Source organism: Scyliorhinus canicula, chromosome 6 (assembly GCF_902713615.1).
Source record: "Scyliorhinus canicula chromosome 6, sScyCan1.1, whole genome shotgun sequence".
NCBI lineage: Eukaryota > Metazoa > Chordata > Chondrichthyes > Carcharhiniformes > Scyliorhinidae > Scyliorhinus > Scyliorhinus canicula.
Genome location: NC_052151.1, coordinates 201,343,069 through 201,358,181, shown reverse-complemented (window position 1 = coordinate 201,358,181; position 15,113 = coordinate 201,343,069). Strand labels below are relative to the sequence as shown.

The window sequence follows — 15,113 nt, the reverse complement described above, 5'->3', positions numbered from 1 at the left end:
TCCTGATCATATGGGTAGTTTATTCAATACATGGCCGTCTTTTTCCGATACAGAATTCGCGGGTGTTTTACTTGCCGTTTTTATGAATGGAAACGTCAAGTGGCAGAACGACGCTAGTAAAGCCAGCTGGAAAGCTGTTCGATTCGCGAACAGCTTTCACAACAGAATCCACTCTGCAGAATCCACAGACAATGATGCCATTTGGAAGTTTTAGTTTGGGCATTAATTTCCAAAAAAGTGACTCGCATGGTACATGAGATATAGCATAAAATCATGTTTTGGGGACGAAAATTTAGGGGTCGCATGATACGCGAGTATATACGGTATATAGACAAAATCAAAGATGCAAGACAATGCTTTGAATGCGAGCATTTGCAGGTAATTAAGTCTTTACAGGTCCAGAGATGGGGTAACCCCAGGTTAAAGAGGTGTGAATTGTCTCAAGCCAGGGCAGTTGGTGGGATTTCGCAAGCCCAGGCCAGATGGTGGAGGGTGAATGTAATGCGACATGAATCCAAGGTCCCGATTGAGACCGTACTCATGTGTGCGGAACTTGGCTATAAGTTTCTGCTCGCCGATTCTGCGTTGTCGCGCGTCCTGAAGGCCGCCTTGGCGAACGCTTACCCGGAGATCAGAGGCTGAATGCCCTTGACTGCTGAAGTGTTCCCCTACTGGAAGGGAACATTCCTGCCTGGTTATTGTCGCGTGATGTCGGTTCATCCGTTGTCGCAGCGTCTGCATGGTCCCGTCAATGTACCACGCTTCAGGACACCCTTTCCTGCAGCGTATGAGGTAGACAACATTGGCCAAATATGGACACGCCCTTCGTATACACAGGATCTGCTCAGGCGAGGAAGAGCGTAACAGACCTTCACAGAGGCTGAAAGATGCCCTCGTACGAACGGGATATGGCGCTCGACTCATCACCATAGCCAAGTTGCACACACATGAGCACGGCCTCAACCTGGTGTTGTATGACTTAAACATTGACAGCGAGGTATTGGATAGGCTGACTTTACTGAAATCAGTGAGTTACTGGGCCGGGATGAGACTGATTTAAGGATATTGACTTTATATTAACGACAGAGGAAGAGAAGATCACAACAGGGGAACGGCAGCGGTTACAGAGATAGGGAGGGTCACAGGGGCTGGAGGAGGTTACAGAGATCGGGAGGGTTGTAGAGGCTGGAGGAGGTTACAGAGACCGGGAGGGTTGTAGAGGCTGGAGGAGGTTACGGAGACAGGGAGAGTTGTAGGGGTTGGAGGAGGTTACAGAGATAGGGAGGGTCACAGGGGCTGGAGGAGGTTACAGAGACAGGGAGGGTCACAGAGGCTGGAGGAGGTTCCAGAATTCAGGAGTGCTGTAGGATTAGACAAGGATACAGAGATAGGGAGGGTCACAGGGACTGGAGGAGGTTACAGAGATAGGGAGGAGTGTAGGGGCTGGAGGAGGTTACAGAGATAGAGAGCGTTGTCGGGACTGGAGGCGGTAACAGAGATAGGGAGGGTTGTTGGGGCTGGAGGAGGTTACGGAGACAGGGGGAGTTGTAGGGACTGAAGGAGGTTACAGAGATAGGGAGGGTTGTAGGGACTGGAGGAGGTTACAGAGATAGGGAAGGTTGTAGGGACTGGAGGAGGTTACAGAGACAGGTTGTAGGGGCTGGAGGAGGTTAGAGAGACGGAGAGTTGTAGGGATTGGAGGAGGTTGGAGAGAAAAGGAGGGTTGTAGGGGCTGGAAGATGTTAGAGAGATAGGGTGGGTTGTAGGGTCTGGAGGAGATTAGAGAGAGTTGTCCGGTTGGGAGAAGGTGACAGGCATAGGTGAGATAAAGAGTCTCAACACGGTAACTGGGATGGAGTGGTTTCGGCACGAGGAGCAGAGAGAGGGAAGGTGCGAGGGGACGAGGAAGAGAAGGTGCAAGGGGCAGAGAGAGGGAAGGTGCGAGGGGAAGAGGGAGAGAAGGTGCGGGGGGAAGAGGGAGAGAAGGGTGAGGGGCAGAGAGAGAGAAGGTGCAAGGGGAAGAGGGAGAGAAGGTGCGGGGGAAGAGGGAGAGAAGGTGCGAGGGGCAGAGAAGGGTGAGGGGCAGAGGGAGAGGGTGAGGGGCAGAGGGAGAGGGTGAGGGGCAGAGGGAGAGGGTGAGGGGCAGAGGGAGAGGGTGAGGGGCAGAGGGAGAGGGTGAGGGTGAGGGGCAGAGGGTGAGGGGCAGAGGGAGAGGGTGAGGGGCAGAGGGTGAGGGGCAGAGGGAGAGGGTGAGGGGCAGAGGGTGAGGGGCAGAGGGAGAGGGTGAGGGGCAGAGGGAGAGGGTGAGGGGCAGAGGGTGAGGGGCAGAGTGTGAGTGGCAGGCCGGGATGCGGATGGAAGGCTAGCATGGTTAAATGTCTGATGGGCTGAAGACCCTCCTTTGGTCCCAGGCTGAGGAGAGACCAGAGTCACCGTGGGGTCTGGCTTCAGCTTTTTATTCAGATCTTTACAGACAGTGTTCTAATGTCAAAGGTCATAGAGCATAGAACAGTACAGCACAGAACAGGCCCTTCGGCCCTCGATGTTGTGCCGAGCAATGATCACCCTACTCAAACCCACGTATCCACCCTATACCCGTAACCCAACAACCCCCCCCTTAACCTTACTTTTTAGGACACTACGGGCAATTTAGCATGGCCAATCCACCTAACCCGCACATCTTTGGACTGTGGGAGGAAACCGGAGCACCCGGAGGAAACCCACGCACACACGGGGAGGACGTGCAGACTCCGCACAGACAGTGAGCCCAGCCGGGAATCGAACCTGGGACTCTGGAGCTGTGAAGCATTTGTGCTAACCACCATGCTACCGTGCTGCCCATCTCCCCAAAACATTCACACAAACATGGCGAGATGTCAGGTTCTCTATTGCAGGGTCCACACCATTCCCACTCTAATCCCGAGGCCTGTGGGTTTGAGACAGGGAGAGCTGGGAGTAAGAGGCACGCTCAATCCAGCACCCTCACTAACCCCGAGGTGGTGGAGGCGGAGGGATAGAACAGCTCCTGCGACTCAGCCCAGATCTCCAGAAGGCCGGCTTCATCCCAGCTCCACCTCTCACCAGGACTGCTGTGTTCACCCCAGCAGCCTGTCCACCGATCTGTGGGCCTCGTAAATGCAGTCATTCACCGAGACGCCCCGGTACGAGGCACCGATCAGGGACAGGGCCAAGTGGTGTTTGTCAATTGATCCAAAAATAGTGTCTGCGAAGAAAAAGAGAGACAGAGACAAACGTCAATACGAGGTCGGAGGTCGAAGCCAGGACTGTTTCGCTGGCGGGGTGACAAGAGCGAACAGTTTAACCTGCGCGGGAACAACATCAACCTGCATTTATATAGCACCTCTGATCGAGTAAACATCACAAAATGGAGGAGGTTGCACCGAAAGGGAGGGGGTAGAGTCCGATTGAGGTTACAGAGATGGGGAGTGTTGTAGGGACTGGAGGAGGTTACAGAGATAGGGAGGGTTGTAGGGACTGGAGGAGGTTACAGTGATAGGGAGGGTTGTAGGGGCTGAGGGTGGTTACAGAGATAGGGAGGGTTGTAGGGGCTGAGGGAGGTTACAGAGATAGGGAGGGTTGTAGGGACGGGAGGAGGTTACAGTGATAGGGAGGGTTGTAGGGGCTGAGGGTGGTTACAGAGATAGGGAAGGTTGTAGGGGCTGGAGGAGGTTACAGAGATAGGGAGGGTTGTAGGGGCTGGAGGAGGTTACAGAGATAGGGAGGGTTGTAGGGGCTGGAGGAGGTTACAGTGGTAGGGAGGGTTGTAGGGACTGGAGGAGGTTACGGAGATAGGGAGGGTTGTAGGGACGGGAGGAGGTTAAAGTGATAGGGAGGGTTGTAGGGACTGGAGGAGGTTACAGAGATAGGGAGGGTTGGAGGGACCGAGGGAGGTTACAGAGATAGGGAGGGATGTAGGGGCTGAGGGAGGTTACAAAGATAGGGAGGGTTGTAGGGGCTGAGGGAAGTTACAGAGATAGGAAGGGTTGTAGGGACTGAGGAAGATTACAGAGATAGGGAGGGTTGTAGGGACTGGAGGGGGTTACAGAGATAGGGAGGGTTGTCGGGACTGAGGGAGGTTACAGAGATAGAGAGGGTTGTAGGGACTGGAGGAGGTTACAGAGATAGGGAGGGTTGTAGGGGCTGGAGGAGGTTACAGAGATAGGGAGGGTTGTAGGGGCTGGAGGAGGTTACAGAGATAGGGAGGGTGGTAGGGACCGAGGGAGGTTACAGAGATAGGGAGGGATGTAGGGGCTGGAGGGGGTTACAGAGATAGGGAGGGTTGTCGGGACTGAGGGAGGTTACAGAGATAGAGAGGGTTGTAGGGACTGGAGGAGGTTACAGAGATAGGGAGGGTTGTAGGAGGTTACAGAGATAGGGAGGGTTGTAGGGGCTGGAGGAGGTTACAGAGATAGGGAGGGTGGTAGGGACCGAGGGAGGTTACAGAGATAGGGAGGGTTGTCGGGATTGAGGAAGATTACAGAGATAGGGAGGGTTGTAGGGACAGAGGGAAGTTACAAAGATAGGGAGGGTTGTAGGGGCTGGAGGAGGTTACAGAGATAGGGAGGGTTGTAGGGGCTGGAGGAGGTTACAGAGATAGGGAGGGTTGTAGGGACTGAGGGAGGTTACAGAGATAGGGAGGGTTGTAGGGGCTGGAGGAGGTTACAGAGATAGGGAGGGTTGTAGGGGCTGGAGGAGGTTACAGAGATAGGGAGGGTTGTAGGGACTGAGGGAAGTCACAGAGATAGGGAGGGTTGTAGGGACTGAGGGAGGTGACAGAGATAGGGAGGGTTGTAGGGACAGAGGGAAGTTACAAAGATAGGGAGGGTTGTAGGGGCTGGAGGAGGTTACAGAGATAGGGAGGGTTGTAGGGGCTGGAGGAGGTTACACAGATAGGGAGCAGGTTGGAAACCATGTGAGGATTTGAAAACAATGAAGCTGACGTTTAACTGTTAAGGTGTTGGGGACCAGGAGTCAATGTAGGTCAGCGAGCAGAAGAGGCACTGGGTAAATGGGACTTGGTACAAGGTAGCAGCAGGGGGTGGTAGTGATTTGAACAAGCTGAATTTTATGCAGCGGGAGGCCAGCCAATAGTGTTGAGATGGTCTAGACGAGTGAGCAGATAAGCTGACACAGAGAGAAAGAGTTGTTCACGGTCGAAGCCGACATTAGGAGTAGTTTAGTAAACACACTCACCCAAGAGTTCTGAGTGTCCGAGTGCATACTGTGGGATACAGTCCTGTGAAAACAGACAAAGTAACAGCGTTAATCCTGAGTGTCTGAAGAAGCTTTACTCTGTCTGAATCGTCGAGTCATAGAACTTACAGTGCAGAAGGAGGCCAAAGAGCTCCCTACTTAAACCCACACCTCCACCCTATCCCAGTAACCCAGTACCCCCACCTAACCTTTTTGGACAAGAAGGACAATTTTTTTAATACACTCAGGGCAATTTAGCATGGTCAATCCACCTAAGCTGCACATCTTTAGATTGTGGGAGGAAACCGGAGCACCCGGAGGAAACCACGCAGACACGGATAGAACGTGCAGACTCCGCTCAGACAGTGACCCAAGCCGGGAATCGAACCTGGGACCCTGGAGCTATGAAGTAACTGTGCTAACCACTGTGCTACCGTGCTGCCCCTAACCCCGTGCTGTACCTGTCCTGGGAGTGTTTGATAGGGACAGTGTAGAGGGAGCTTTACTCTGTATCGAACCCCGTGCTGCACCTGTCCTGGGAGAGTTTGATGGGGACAGTGTTAAGGGCGCTTTACTCTGTATCTAACCCCGTGCTGCATCCTGTCCTGGGAGAGTTTGATGGGGACATGTGTAGAGGGAGCTTTACTCTGTATCTAACCCCGTGCTGTACCTGTCCTGGGAGTGTTTGATGGGGACAGTGTAGAGGGAGCTTTACTCTGTATCAAACCCCGTGCTGTACCTGTCCTGGGAGTGTTTGATGGAGACAGTGTAGAGAGAGCTTTACTCTGTATCTAACCCTGTGCTGTACCTGTCCTGGGAGTGTTTGACAGGGACAGTGTAGAGGGAGCTTTACTCTGTATCTCACCCCGTGCTGCACCTGTCCTGGGAGAGTTTGATGGGGACAGTGTTAAGGGCGCTTTACTCTGTATCTAACCCCGTGCTGTACCTGTCCTGGGAGTGTTTGATGGGGACAGTGTAGAGGGAGCTTTACTCTGTATCTAACCTCGTGCTGTACCTGTCCTGGGAGTGTTTGATGGGGACAGTGTAGAGGGAGCTTTACTCTGTATCAAACCCCGTGCTGTACCTGTCCTGGGAGTGTTTGATGGAGACAGTGTAGAGAGAGCTTTACTCCGTATCTAACTCCGTGCTGTACCTGTCCTGGGAGTGTTTGATGGGGACTGTGTAGAGGGAGCTTTACTCCGTATCTAACTCCGTGCTGTACCTGTCCTGGGAGTGTTTGATGGGGACAGTGTAGAGGGAGCTTTACTCTGTATCTAACCCCGTGCTGTACCTGTCCTGGGAGTGTTTGATGGGGACAGTGTAGAGGAAGCTTTACTCTGTATCTAACCCCGTGCTGCACATGTCCTGGGAGTGTTTGATGGGGAGAGTGTAGAGGGAGCTTTACTCTGTATCGAACCCCGTGCTGTACCTGTCCTGGGAGTGTTTGATGGGGACAGTGTAGAGGGAGCTTTACTCTGTATCTAACCCCGTGCTGTACCTGTCCTGGGAGTGTTTGATGGGGACAGTGTAGAGGGAGCTTTACTCTGTATCTAACCCCGTGCTGTACCTGTCCTGGGAGTGTTTGATGGGGACAGTGTAGAGGGGGCTTTACTCTGTATCTAACCCCGTGCTGTACCTGTCCTAGGAGTGTTTGTTGGGTCAGAGTAGAGGGAGATTTACTCTGTATCTAACCCCCTGCTGTACCTGTCCTGGGAGTGTTTGATGGGGACAGTGACGAGGGAGATTTACTCTGTATCTAACCCCGTGCTGTACCTGTCCTGGGAGTGTTTGATGGGGACAGTGTAGAGGGGGCTTTACTCTGTATCTAACTCCGTGCTGACCTGTCCTGGGAGTGTTTGATGGGAACAGTGTAGAGGGAGCTTTACTCTGTACCTCACCCCACGCTGTACCTGTCCTGGGAGTGTTTGATGGGGACAGTGTAGAGGGGGCTTTACTCTGTATCTAACCCAGTGCTGTATCTTTCCTGGGAGTGCTTGATGGGGACAGTGTAGAGGGAGCTTTACTCTGTATCTAACCCCGTGCTGTATCTGTCCTGGGAGTGTTTGATGGAGACAGTGAAGAGAGAGCTTTACTCCGTATCTAACTCCGTGCTGTATCTGTCCTGGGAGTGTTTGATGGGGACAGTGTAGAGGGAGCTTTACTCTGTATCTAACCCCGTGCTGTACCTGTACTGGGAGTGTTTGATGGGGACAGTGTAGAGGGAGCTTTACTCTGTATCTAACCCCGTGCTGTACCTGTCCTGGGAGTGATTGATGGAGACAGTGTAGAGAGAGATTTACTATGGAACTCAGTGCTATGCCGACTCTGGATTGTTTTATGGGACATTATAGACGGAGCCAAAAGATAGAAACAAATTATTGCGGAAGCTGGAATCTGAAACGAAAACAGAAAATACTGGCCAATCTCAGTAGGTCTGGCAGCCTCTGTGGAGAGAGAAGGGAGGAAACATTTCAAGTCTGAATGCCTCTTTGTCAAACAGAATCTTGGCTCACCTTATGCACCTTGATGATGCTTTGCAGGGGTTTCTGCGTGATTCCCAGGTGATTCTGCACCGTTTCCAGTGCTCGCTGGAGCAGATGATCCTGAGGCACTGTGTCTGGATCACCAAAGGACTCCTGGAACCAGGAGCCTCCCATCATGACCTGGGAACATTGGTGGGAAGCATTAGACCGAGGGCAATGGCACCTCACTCTCTTGCAACTGACTGGAAACGTCAGCAGACAAATAAGGCTATGACTTTCCTGGAGCAATTATTCTCTCTCTGAATCCACTAAAACAATAATTGCCTCGCAAACAAACCTGCGGCAATTAGCGCGTGGGAGAGAAAAAAGCTTTGTTCCTGATCCACAGGCTAATCAATCTCTCATGCATTCCCCAATGCAATTAATATCTGATTGATCACCTGCGGCAATTACGCTCTCACTGACCCCCTTCTCCAATTACACTCTCACTGACCCCTTCTGCAATTACGCTCTCACTGACCCCCTTCTGCAATTACGCTCTCACTGACCCCCTTCTGCAATTGCTGTCTCATTGACCCTTTCACCGATCCAAACCAGGAATGTGTCTCATTGAGTCCAGCGCTTCAAAATAATGAACGTCCTCCCGTTGTGTCACACACATACCCCACAATCGCGCTCTCCACCCCCACAATCCCTTGGCGCTGTACCGTTAGTCTGGTGGTTGGAGGACCCACTCGATCATGCTGGGGGAAACTGCAGGAATCGTAAACAACGCCGAGGATTTCACTGCTCTCATGAGAGGGAATGAGGTGTCCAAAACCCTGAATGTGGAGGCAGAGAGTGGAAAGGGTGAGTAGAGAGAGGCAGAGAAAGGCAGTCAGAAACAGTGGTGGCAGAGCGAGGGAATCAGGGAGGGAGGGAGTCAGAATCAGGGAGAGAGGAGGAGTCAGAATCGGGGCAGAGTGAGTGAGTTAGAGGCTGAGTGTGCAGGACAGAGAATAAGACCATAAGACATAGGAACAGAACTCGGCCACTCGGCCCATCGATCTGTTCCGCCATTCAATCATGGCTGATATTTTCTCATCCCCACTCTCTTGTCTTCTCCGCATAACCCCTATCCCCTGATTAATCATCAACCTGTCTATCTCTGTCTTAAAGTCACTCAGTGATTTGGCCTCCACAGCTTCTGCTGCAAAGAATTCCCCAGATTCACCACCCTCTGGCTGAAGAAATTCCTCCTCATCTCTGGTTTAAAGGATCGTCCCTTTAGTCTCAGATGGTGTCCTCTGGTTCTAGTTTTTCCTACCAATGGAAACATCGTCTCAACGTCCAGTCTATCCAGGTCTCGCAGAGTCCTTTAAGTTTATAAAAGATCCCCCTTCATCCTTCTAAATTCCAACGAGTACAGACCCAGAGTCCTCAACCGTTCCTCATACGACAAGTTCTTCATTCCAGGGATCATTCTTGTGAACTTCCTCTGGACCCTTTCCAAGGCCGGCACGTCCTTCCTTAGATACGAGGCCCAAAACTGCTCACAATGCTCCAAATGGGGTCTGACCAGAACCTTATACAGCCTCAGAAGTACATCCCTGGTCCTGTATTCTAGCCCTCTTGACATGAATGCTAACATTGCATTTGCCTTGCTAACTGCCGACTGAACCTGCACGTTAACCTTAAGAGAATCGTGAACAAGGACTCCCAAGTCCCTTTGTGCTTCTGATTTCCGAAGCATTTCCCCATTTAGAAAATAGTCTATGCCTGGATTCCTCCTTCCAAAGTGCATAATCTCACACTTTTCCACATTGTATTCCATCTGCCACTTCATTGCCCACTCTCCTAGCCTGTCCAAGTCCTTCTGCAGCCCCCTTGCTTCCTCAATACTACCCGTCCCTCTACCGATCATTGTATCATCTGCAAACTTAGCAACAGTGCCTTCAGTACCTCTTCCAGATCATTAATGTATATTGTGAAAAGTTGTGGTCCCAGCACAGACCCCTGAGGCACACCACTAGTCACCGGCTGCCATCCTGAAAAAGATCCTTTTATCCCAACTCTGCCTTCTGCCAGTCAGCCAATCCTCTATCCATGCCAGGATCTTACGCTGAACACCATGGGCTCTTAACTTCTTTAACAGTCTCCTATGCAGCACCTTGTGAAAGGCCTTCTGGAAATCTAAATAGATCACGTCCACTGGTTCTCCTCTGTCTAACTTCTCTGTTACCTCCTCAAATAACTCATTTGTCAGACATCACCTCCCCTTGATGAAGCCGTGCTGACTCATTCCTATTTTATCATGCACTTCCACAAACTCCGTTATTTCATCTTTAATAATGGACTCTAAAACCTTTTTAAAAAATAAATTTAGAATACCCAATTAAGTTATTCCAATTAAGGGGCAATTCAGCGTGGCCAATCCACCTACCCTGCACATCTTTGGGTTGCGGGGACGAAACCCACGCAAACACGGGGAGAATGTGAAAACTCCACACGGACAGTGACACAGAGCCAGGATCGAATCTGGGACCTCGGTGGCATGAGGCAGCAATGTTAACCACTGCGCCACCGTGCTGCCCTAGACTCTTAAATCTTACACATGACCAAAGTCAGGTTAACCGGCCTATAATTTCCCATCTTCTGCCTCCCTCCCTCCTTAAACAGCGGTGTTACATTAGTCACTTTCCAGTCCTCTGGGATCCTTCCTGCCTCCAGTGATTCCTGAAAGATCACCACCAATGCCTCCACAATCTCCTCAGCTATCTCTTTCAGAACCCTGGGGTGTAGTCCATCCGGTCCAGGTGATTTATCCACCTTCAGACCTTTCCGTTTCCCCAGAACCTTCTCCTTAGTGATGGGCACTGCACTCACCTCTGCCCCCTGATTCTCCTGGAGATCTGGCATCCCACTGGTGTCTTCCACCGTGAAGACTGATGCAAAGTAACTCTTCAGTTCCTCTGCCATTTCTTTGTTTCCTATTATTACTTCTCCAGCCACATTTTCCAGTGGTCCAATGTCTATTTTTGCCTCTCTCTTCCCTTTTATATATTGGGAAAAACTCTTCCTATCTTCTTTTATATTACTAGCTAGCTTGCATTCATATTTAATCTCCTCCTCCCTTATTGCTTTTTTAGTTGTCCTCTGCTCACTTTTAAAGGCTTCCCAATCCTCTGGCTTCCCACTAATCCACCTCGCCACTTTGTATGCTTTTTCTTTTGCTTTCATGGTGTCCTTGACTTCCCTCAGTCAGCCATGGACGCCTTGTCCTCCCCTTCGCGTGTTTCCTCCTCCTTGGGATGAATTTCTGTTGTGCCTCCTGAATAACTCCCAAAAACTCCTGCCATTGCTGTTCCACTGTCTTCCCTGCTAGACTCCTTTTCCAATCAACTCTGGCCAGCTCCTCCCTCATGTCTTTGTAGTTACTCTTATTTAATTGTAATACCGTTACATCTGACTCCAGCTTCTCCCTCTCAAGCTGCAGGATAGATTCTATCATATTGTGGTTACTGCTCCCCAAGGGTTCCTTCACCTTAAGTTCCCGAATCAAGTCTGCCTCATTACACATCACCAAATCCCGAATTGCCTGGTCCCTAGTAGGCTCTAGTCACAATCTGCCCCAAAAAAACATCTCTTCGACATTCCACAAATTCCTTTTCTAGGGATCCACTACCAACCTGATTTTCCCAGTCCACCTGCATATTGAAGTCCCCCATGATTGTTGTAATATTGCCTTTTTTACATGCCTTTCTATCATCCTGACTGCTGCTAGGGGGCCTGTACATAACTCCCATCAGGGTCTTTTTACCTTTGCGATTCCTCAACTCTACCCACAGAGATTCTATGCCTTCTGATCCTATATCACTCCTTGCTATCGATTTGACTTCATTCCTTACTAACAATTCAACCCCTCCCCCTTTGCCCATCTGCTTGTCCTTTCGCTAGGACACATATCCTTGGATATTTAGATTCCAGCCCCGATCCCTTGCAGCCACGTCTCTGTGATGCCCACAACATCACACCGACTAATTTAATGTGTGCAACAAGCTCATTTACGTTGTTCCATATACTGCGTGCATTCAGGTACATCACCCTCAATCCTACATTGACCACCTCCCTTCTCACACTTGTCATCTTTTTTGCTCTGCCTGAGGGTGATGTTCTTTTTTTTTCTTTGCTACTTCCCCTTCAGTTATGACACCTTCCAAGCTAGCCCCCCCCCCCCCCCCCCCCCCGCCATATTAGTTTAAATCCTTCTGAGTGACTAGCAAACCTCGCAGCCAGGATATTGGTGCCCCCCCCCCACCCCCCTCCTCCCACCAGTTTAGATGCAACCCGTACTTTTTGTACAGGTCCCACCTGCCCCGGAAAGATCCCAATGGTGCAAAAATCTGAAACCCTCCCTCCTATACCACTGGTTTAACAGGAGTACGAGACGTGTCACTTGAAGTCGGCTTATCTCGAATCATGTATCCGCGCAATACTCACCGAGACAGGTAGGACCAAGCCCTCATACTCCAGGTTGACCACAGCTACGGACACACTGGCGATCTTCCGCAGACTCTCACACAGCGGTTCCCAGATCGGAGGGAGGATCCTGCTCAGCACTACAGGAAGAAGAGAGTTCAGAGTTGAAAGTGCAACTGGACATCATCTGACACACCGTGGCATCTGGTCCCAAAGGCCCAGGGCTTCACAATTTGCCCCGTCTACAAACCTTTTGCTGGAACGGAGGAAAAAATGTGATCCGCATTGACAGTCCCCCCATCAAGCTGTACCTAAAATTGGAAACAAAAAGATTGAAAGCTTTCAAACAGCAATTTGGGAAGAGGCAGGGGTTTATTTTCAACAGATACAAAGGAATAATTTACAGACTGGAATCTAATCGAGGGGTTCGGGGTGGTTTATATAGAATAACAGATACCCGGGAGTGAGTTACAGACTGGAATCTAATCGAGGTGTTCGGGTGGTTTATATATAGAATAACAGATACCCGGGAGTGAGTTACAGACTGGAATCTAATCGCGGGGTTCGGGGTGGTTTATATATAGAATAACAGATACCCGATTTGAGTTACAGACTGGAATCTAATCGCGGGGTTCGGGGTGGTTTATATATAGAATAACAGATACCCGGGAGTGAGTTAGAGACTGGAATCTAATCGAGGGGTTTGAGGTGGTTTATATATAGAATAACAGATACCCGGGAGTGAGTTACAGACTGGAATCTAATCGAGGGGTTCGGTGTGGTTTATATATAGAATAACAGATACCCGGGAGTGAGTTACAGACTGGAATCTAATCGAGGGGTTCAGGGATGGTTTATATATAGAATAACAGATACTCTGGAAGTGAGTTACAGACTGGAATTTAATCGAGGGGTTCGGGGTGGTTTATATATAGAATAGTAAGAAGTCTTACAACACCAGGTTAAAGTCCAACAGGTTTGTTTCAATCACTAGCTTTCGGAGCACTGCTCCTTCCTCAGGTGAATGAAGAGGTAGGTTCCAGAAACATTGATATAGACAAATTCAAAGATTCCAGACAATGCTTAGGACGCGCGACAACGCAGAATTGCCGAGCAGAAACTTATAGCCAAGTTCCTCACACATGAGTACGGCCTCAACCGGGACCTGGGACTCATGTCGCATTACATTCACCCTCCACAATCTGGCCTGGGGTTGTGAAATCCTACCAACTGTCCTGGCTTGAGATAATTCACACCTCTTTAACCTGGGGTTACCCCTATCTCTGGACCTGTAAAGACTTAATTACCTGCAAATGCTCACATTCAAAGTATTGTCTGGCATCTTTGAATTTGTCTCTATGTGTGTTTCTGGAACCTACCTCTTCATTCACCTGAGGAAGGAGCAGTGCTCCGAAAGCTAGTGTTTGAAATAAACCTGTTGGACTTTAACCTGGTGTTATATACAGAGTGGATAATCAGAGGCTTTCCCCCAGGGTAGAGGGGTAAATTACTAGGGGGCATAGGTTTAAGGTGCGAGGGGCAAGGTTTAGAGGAGGTGTACGAGGCACGTTTTTTACACAGAATCTAATCGAGGGGTTCAGGGTGGTTTATATATAGAATAACAGATACCTGGGAGTGAGTTACAGACTGGAATCTAATCGAGGGGTTCAGGGTGGTTTATATATAGAATAACAGATACCCGGGAGTGAGTTAGAGACTGGAATCTAATCGAGGGGTTCAGGGTGGTTTATATATAGAATAACAGATACCCGGGAGTGAGTTACAGACTGGAATCTAATCGAGGGGTTTGAGGTGGTTTATATATAGAATAACAGATACCCGGGAGAGAGTTACAGACTGGAATCTAATCGAGATGTTAGTGTGCTTTATATTTAGAATAACAGATACCCGGGAGCAAGTTACAGACTGGAATCTAATCGAGGGGTTTGGGGTGGTTTATAGATAGAATAACAGATACCCGGGAGTGAGTTACAGACTGGAATCTAATCGAGAGGTTCAGTGTGCTTTATATATAGAATAACAGATACCCAGGAGTGAGTTACAGACTGGAATCTAATCGAGGGGTTCGGGATGGTTTATATATAGAATAACAGATACCCGGGAGTGAGTTACAGACTGGAATCTAATCGAGGGGTTCGGGATGGTTTATATATAGAATAACAGATACCCGGGAGTGAGTTACAGACTGGAATCTAATCGAGGGCTTCATGTTTGTCTCTATATATAATTCTCCTGTGTTTTTTAACCCCTCACCTCCCAGGTTCCATCAGCTTTCTGTTGAAGTTTCTGGACTGGGCAATTCAGGTGAATCTCCACTCCCCGTCTGCATAATTCCTGTTGGATTGCTTCTGGAAGTGTCTGTAACCCTTGCTTCAGGGTCCACTGCAACCAGCTCTCACGCTTGGCTCGATTGATTAACCGGGAGGTGAAGCACTGATCCTTATCATCTGTGGGGTGACAGAAGGTGGACACGTACCTCGGGGTGAATGCTGCTGCTTGTCAGCTCTTCACAGCAGTACAGAAGAGGCAGGGATGAGAGAGAGAACAGGCGAATGGCAGGATTGGGAGGAAGGTGAAGGGTGGGGTACATGGAGCCTGTGGAGTGAGGGAGGGGGGAACGAGGCAACTGGGAGGGGGGGGAGAAGGGAAGGGACGGGCATGGTGGAGAGTGACGGGGAGCGAGAGAGGGGGACGGGGAGCGAGAAGAGAGAGAGAGAGACGGGGAGCGAGAGAGAGACAGGGAGCGAGAGAGAGACAGGGAGCGAGAGAGAGGACAGGGAGCGAGAGGGAGGGATGGGAAGCGAGGGTGGGTGACGAGGAGCAAGAGGGAGGGAAGGGAAGCGAGAGGGAGGGACGGAGAGTGAGCGATGGGGAGGGAGGAGGGATGGATGGAGGGACGGACAGGAAGCGAGAGGGAGGTACGGGGAGGGAAAGGGA

The 15,113-nt window shown here is 50.3% G+C and overlaps 1 protein-coding gene across 1 annotated transcript in view; it reads right to left on the bottom strand.

The window, feature by feature from the left end:
• Positions 1 to 2,701: 2,701 nt before the first annotated feature.
• LOC119967979 (V-type proton ATPase catalytic subunit A-like) overlaps positions 2,702 to 15,113 on the bottom strand; it is a 46,638-nt gene continuing 34,226 nt past the window's right edge. The window contains exons 12-18 of the mRNA XM_038801080.1: positions 14,430 to 14,668; positions 12,406 to 12,466; positions 12,177 to 12,295; positions 8,405 to 8,518; positions 7,728 to 7,877; positions 5,215 to 5,257; positions 2,702 to 3,223 (exon numbers count right to left, since the gene is read on the bottom strand). Of these exons, the coding sequence (XP_038657008.1) occupies positions 3,096 to 3,223; positions 5,215 to 5,257; positions 7,728 to 7,877; positions 8,405 to 8,518; positions 12,177 to 12,295; positions 12,406 to 12,466; positions 14,430 to 14,668 (854 nt within the window). The 3' untranslated portion in view covers positions 2,702 to 3,095. The remainder of the gene's footprint in view (positions 3,224 to 5,214; positions 5,258 to 7,727; positions 7,878 to 8,404; positions 8,519 to 12,176; positions 12,296 to 12,405; positions 12,467 to 14,429; positions 14,669 to 15,113) is intronic.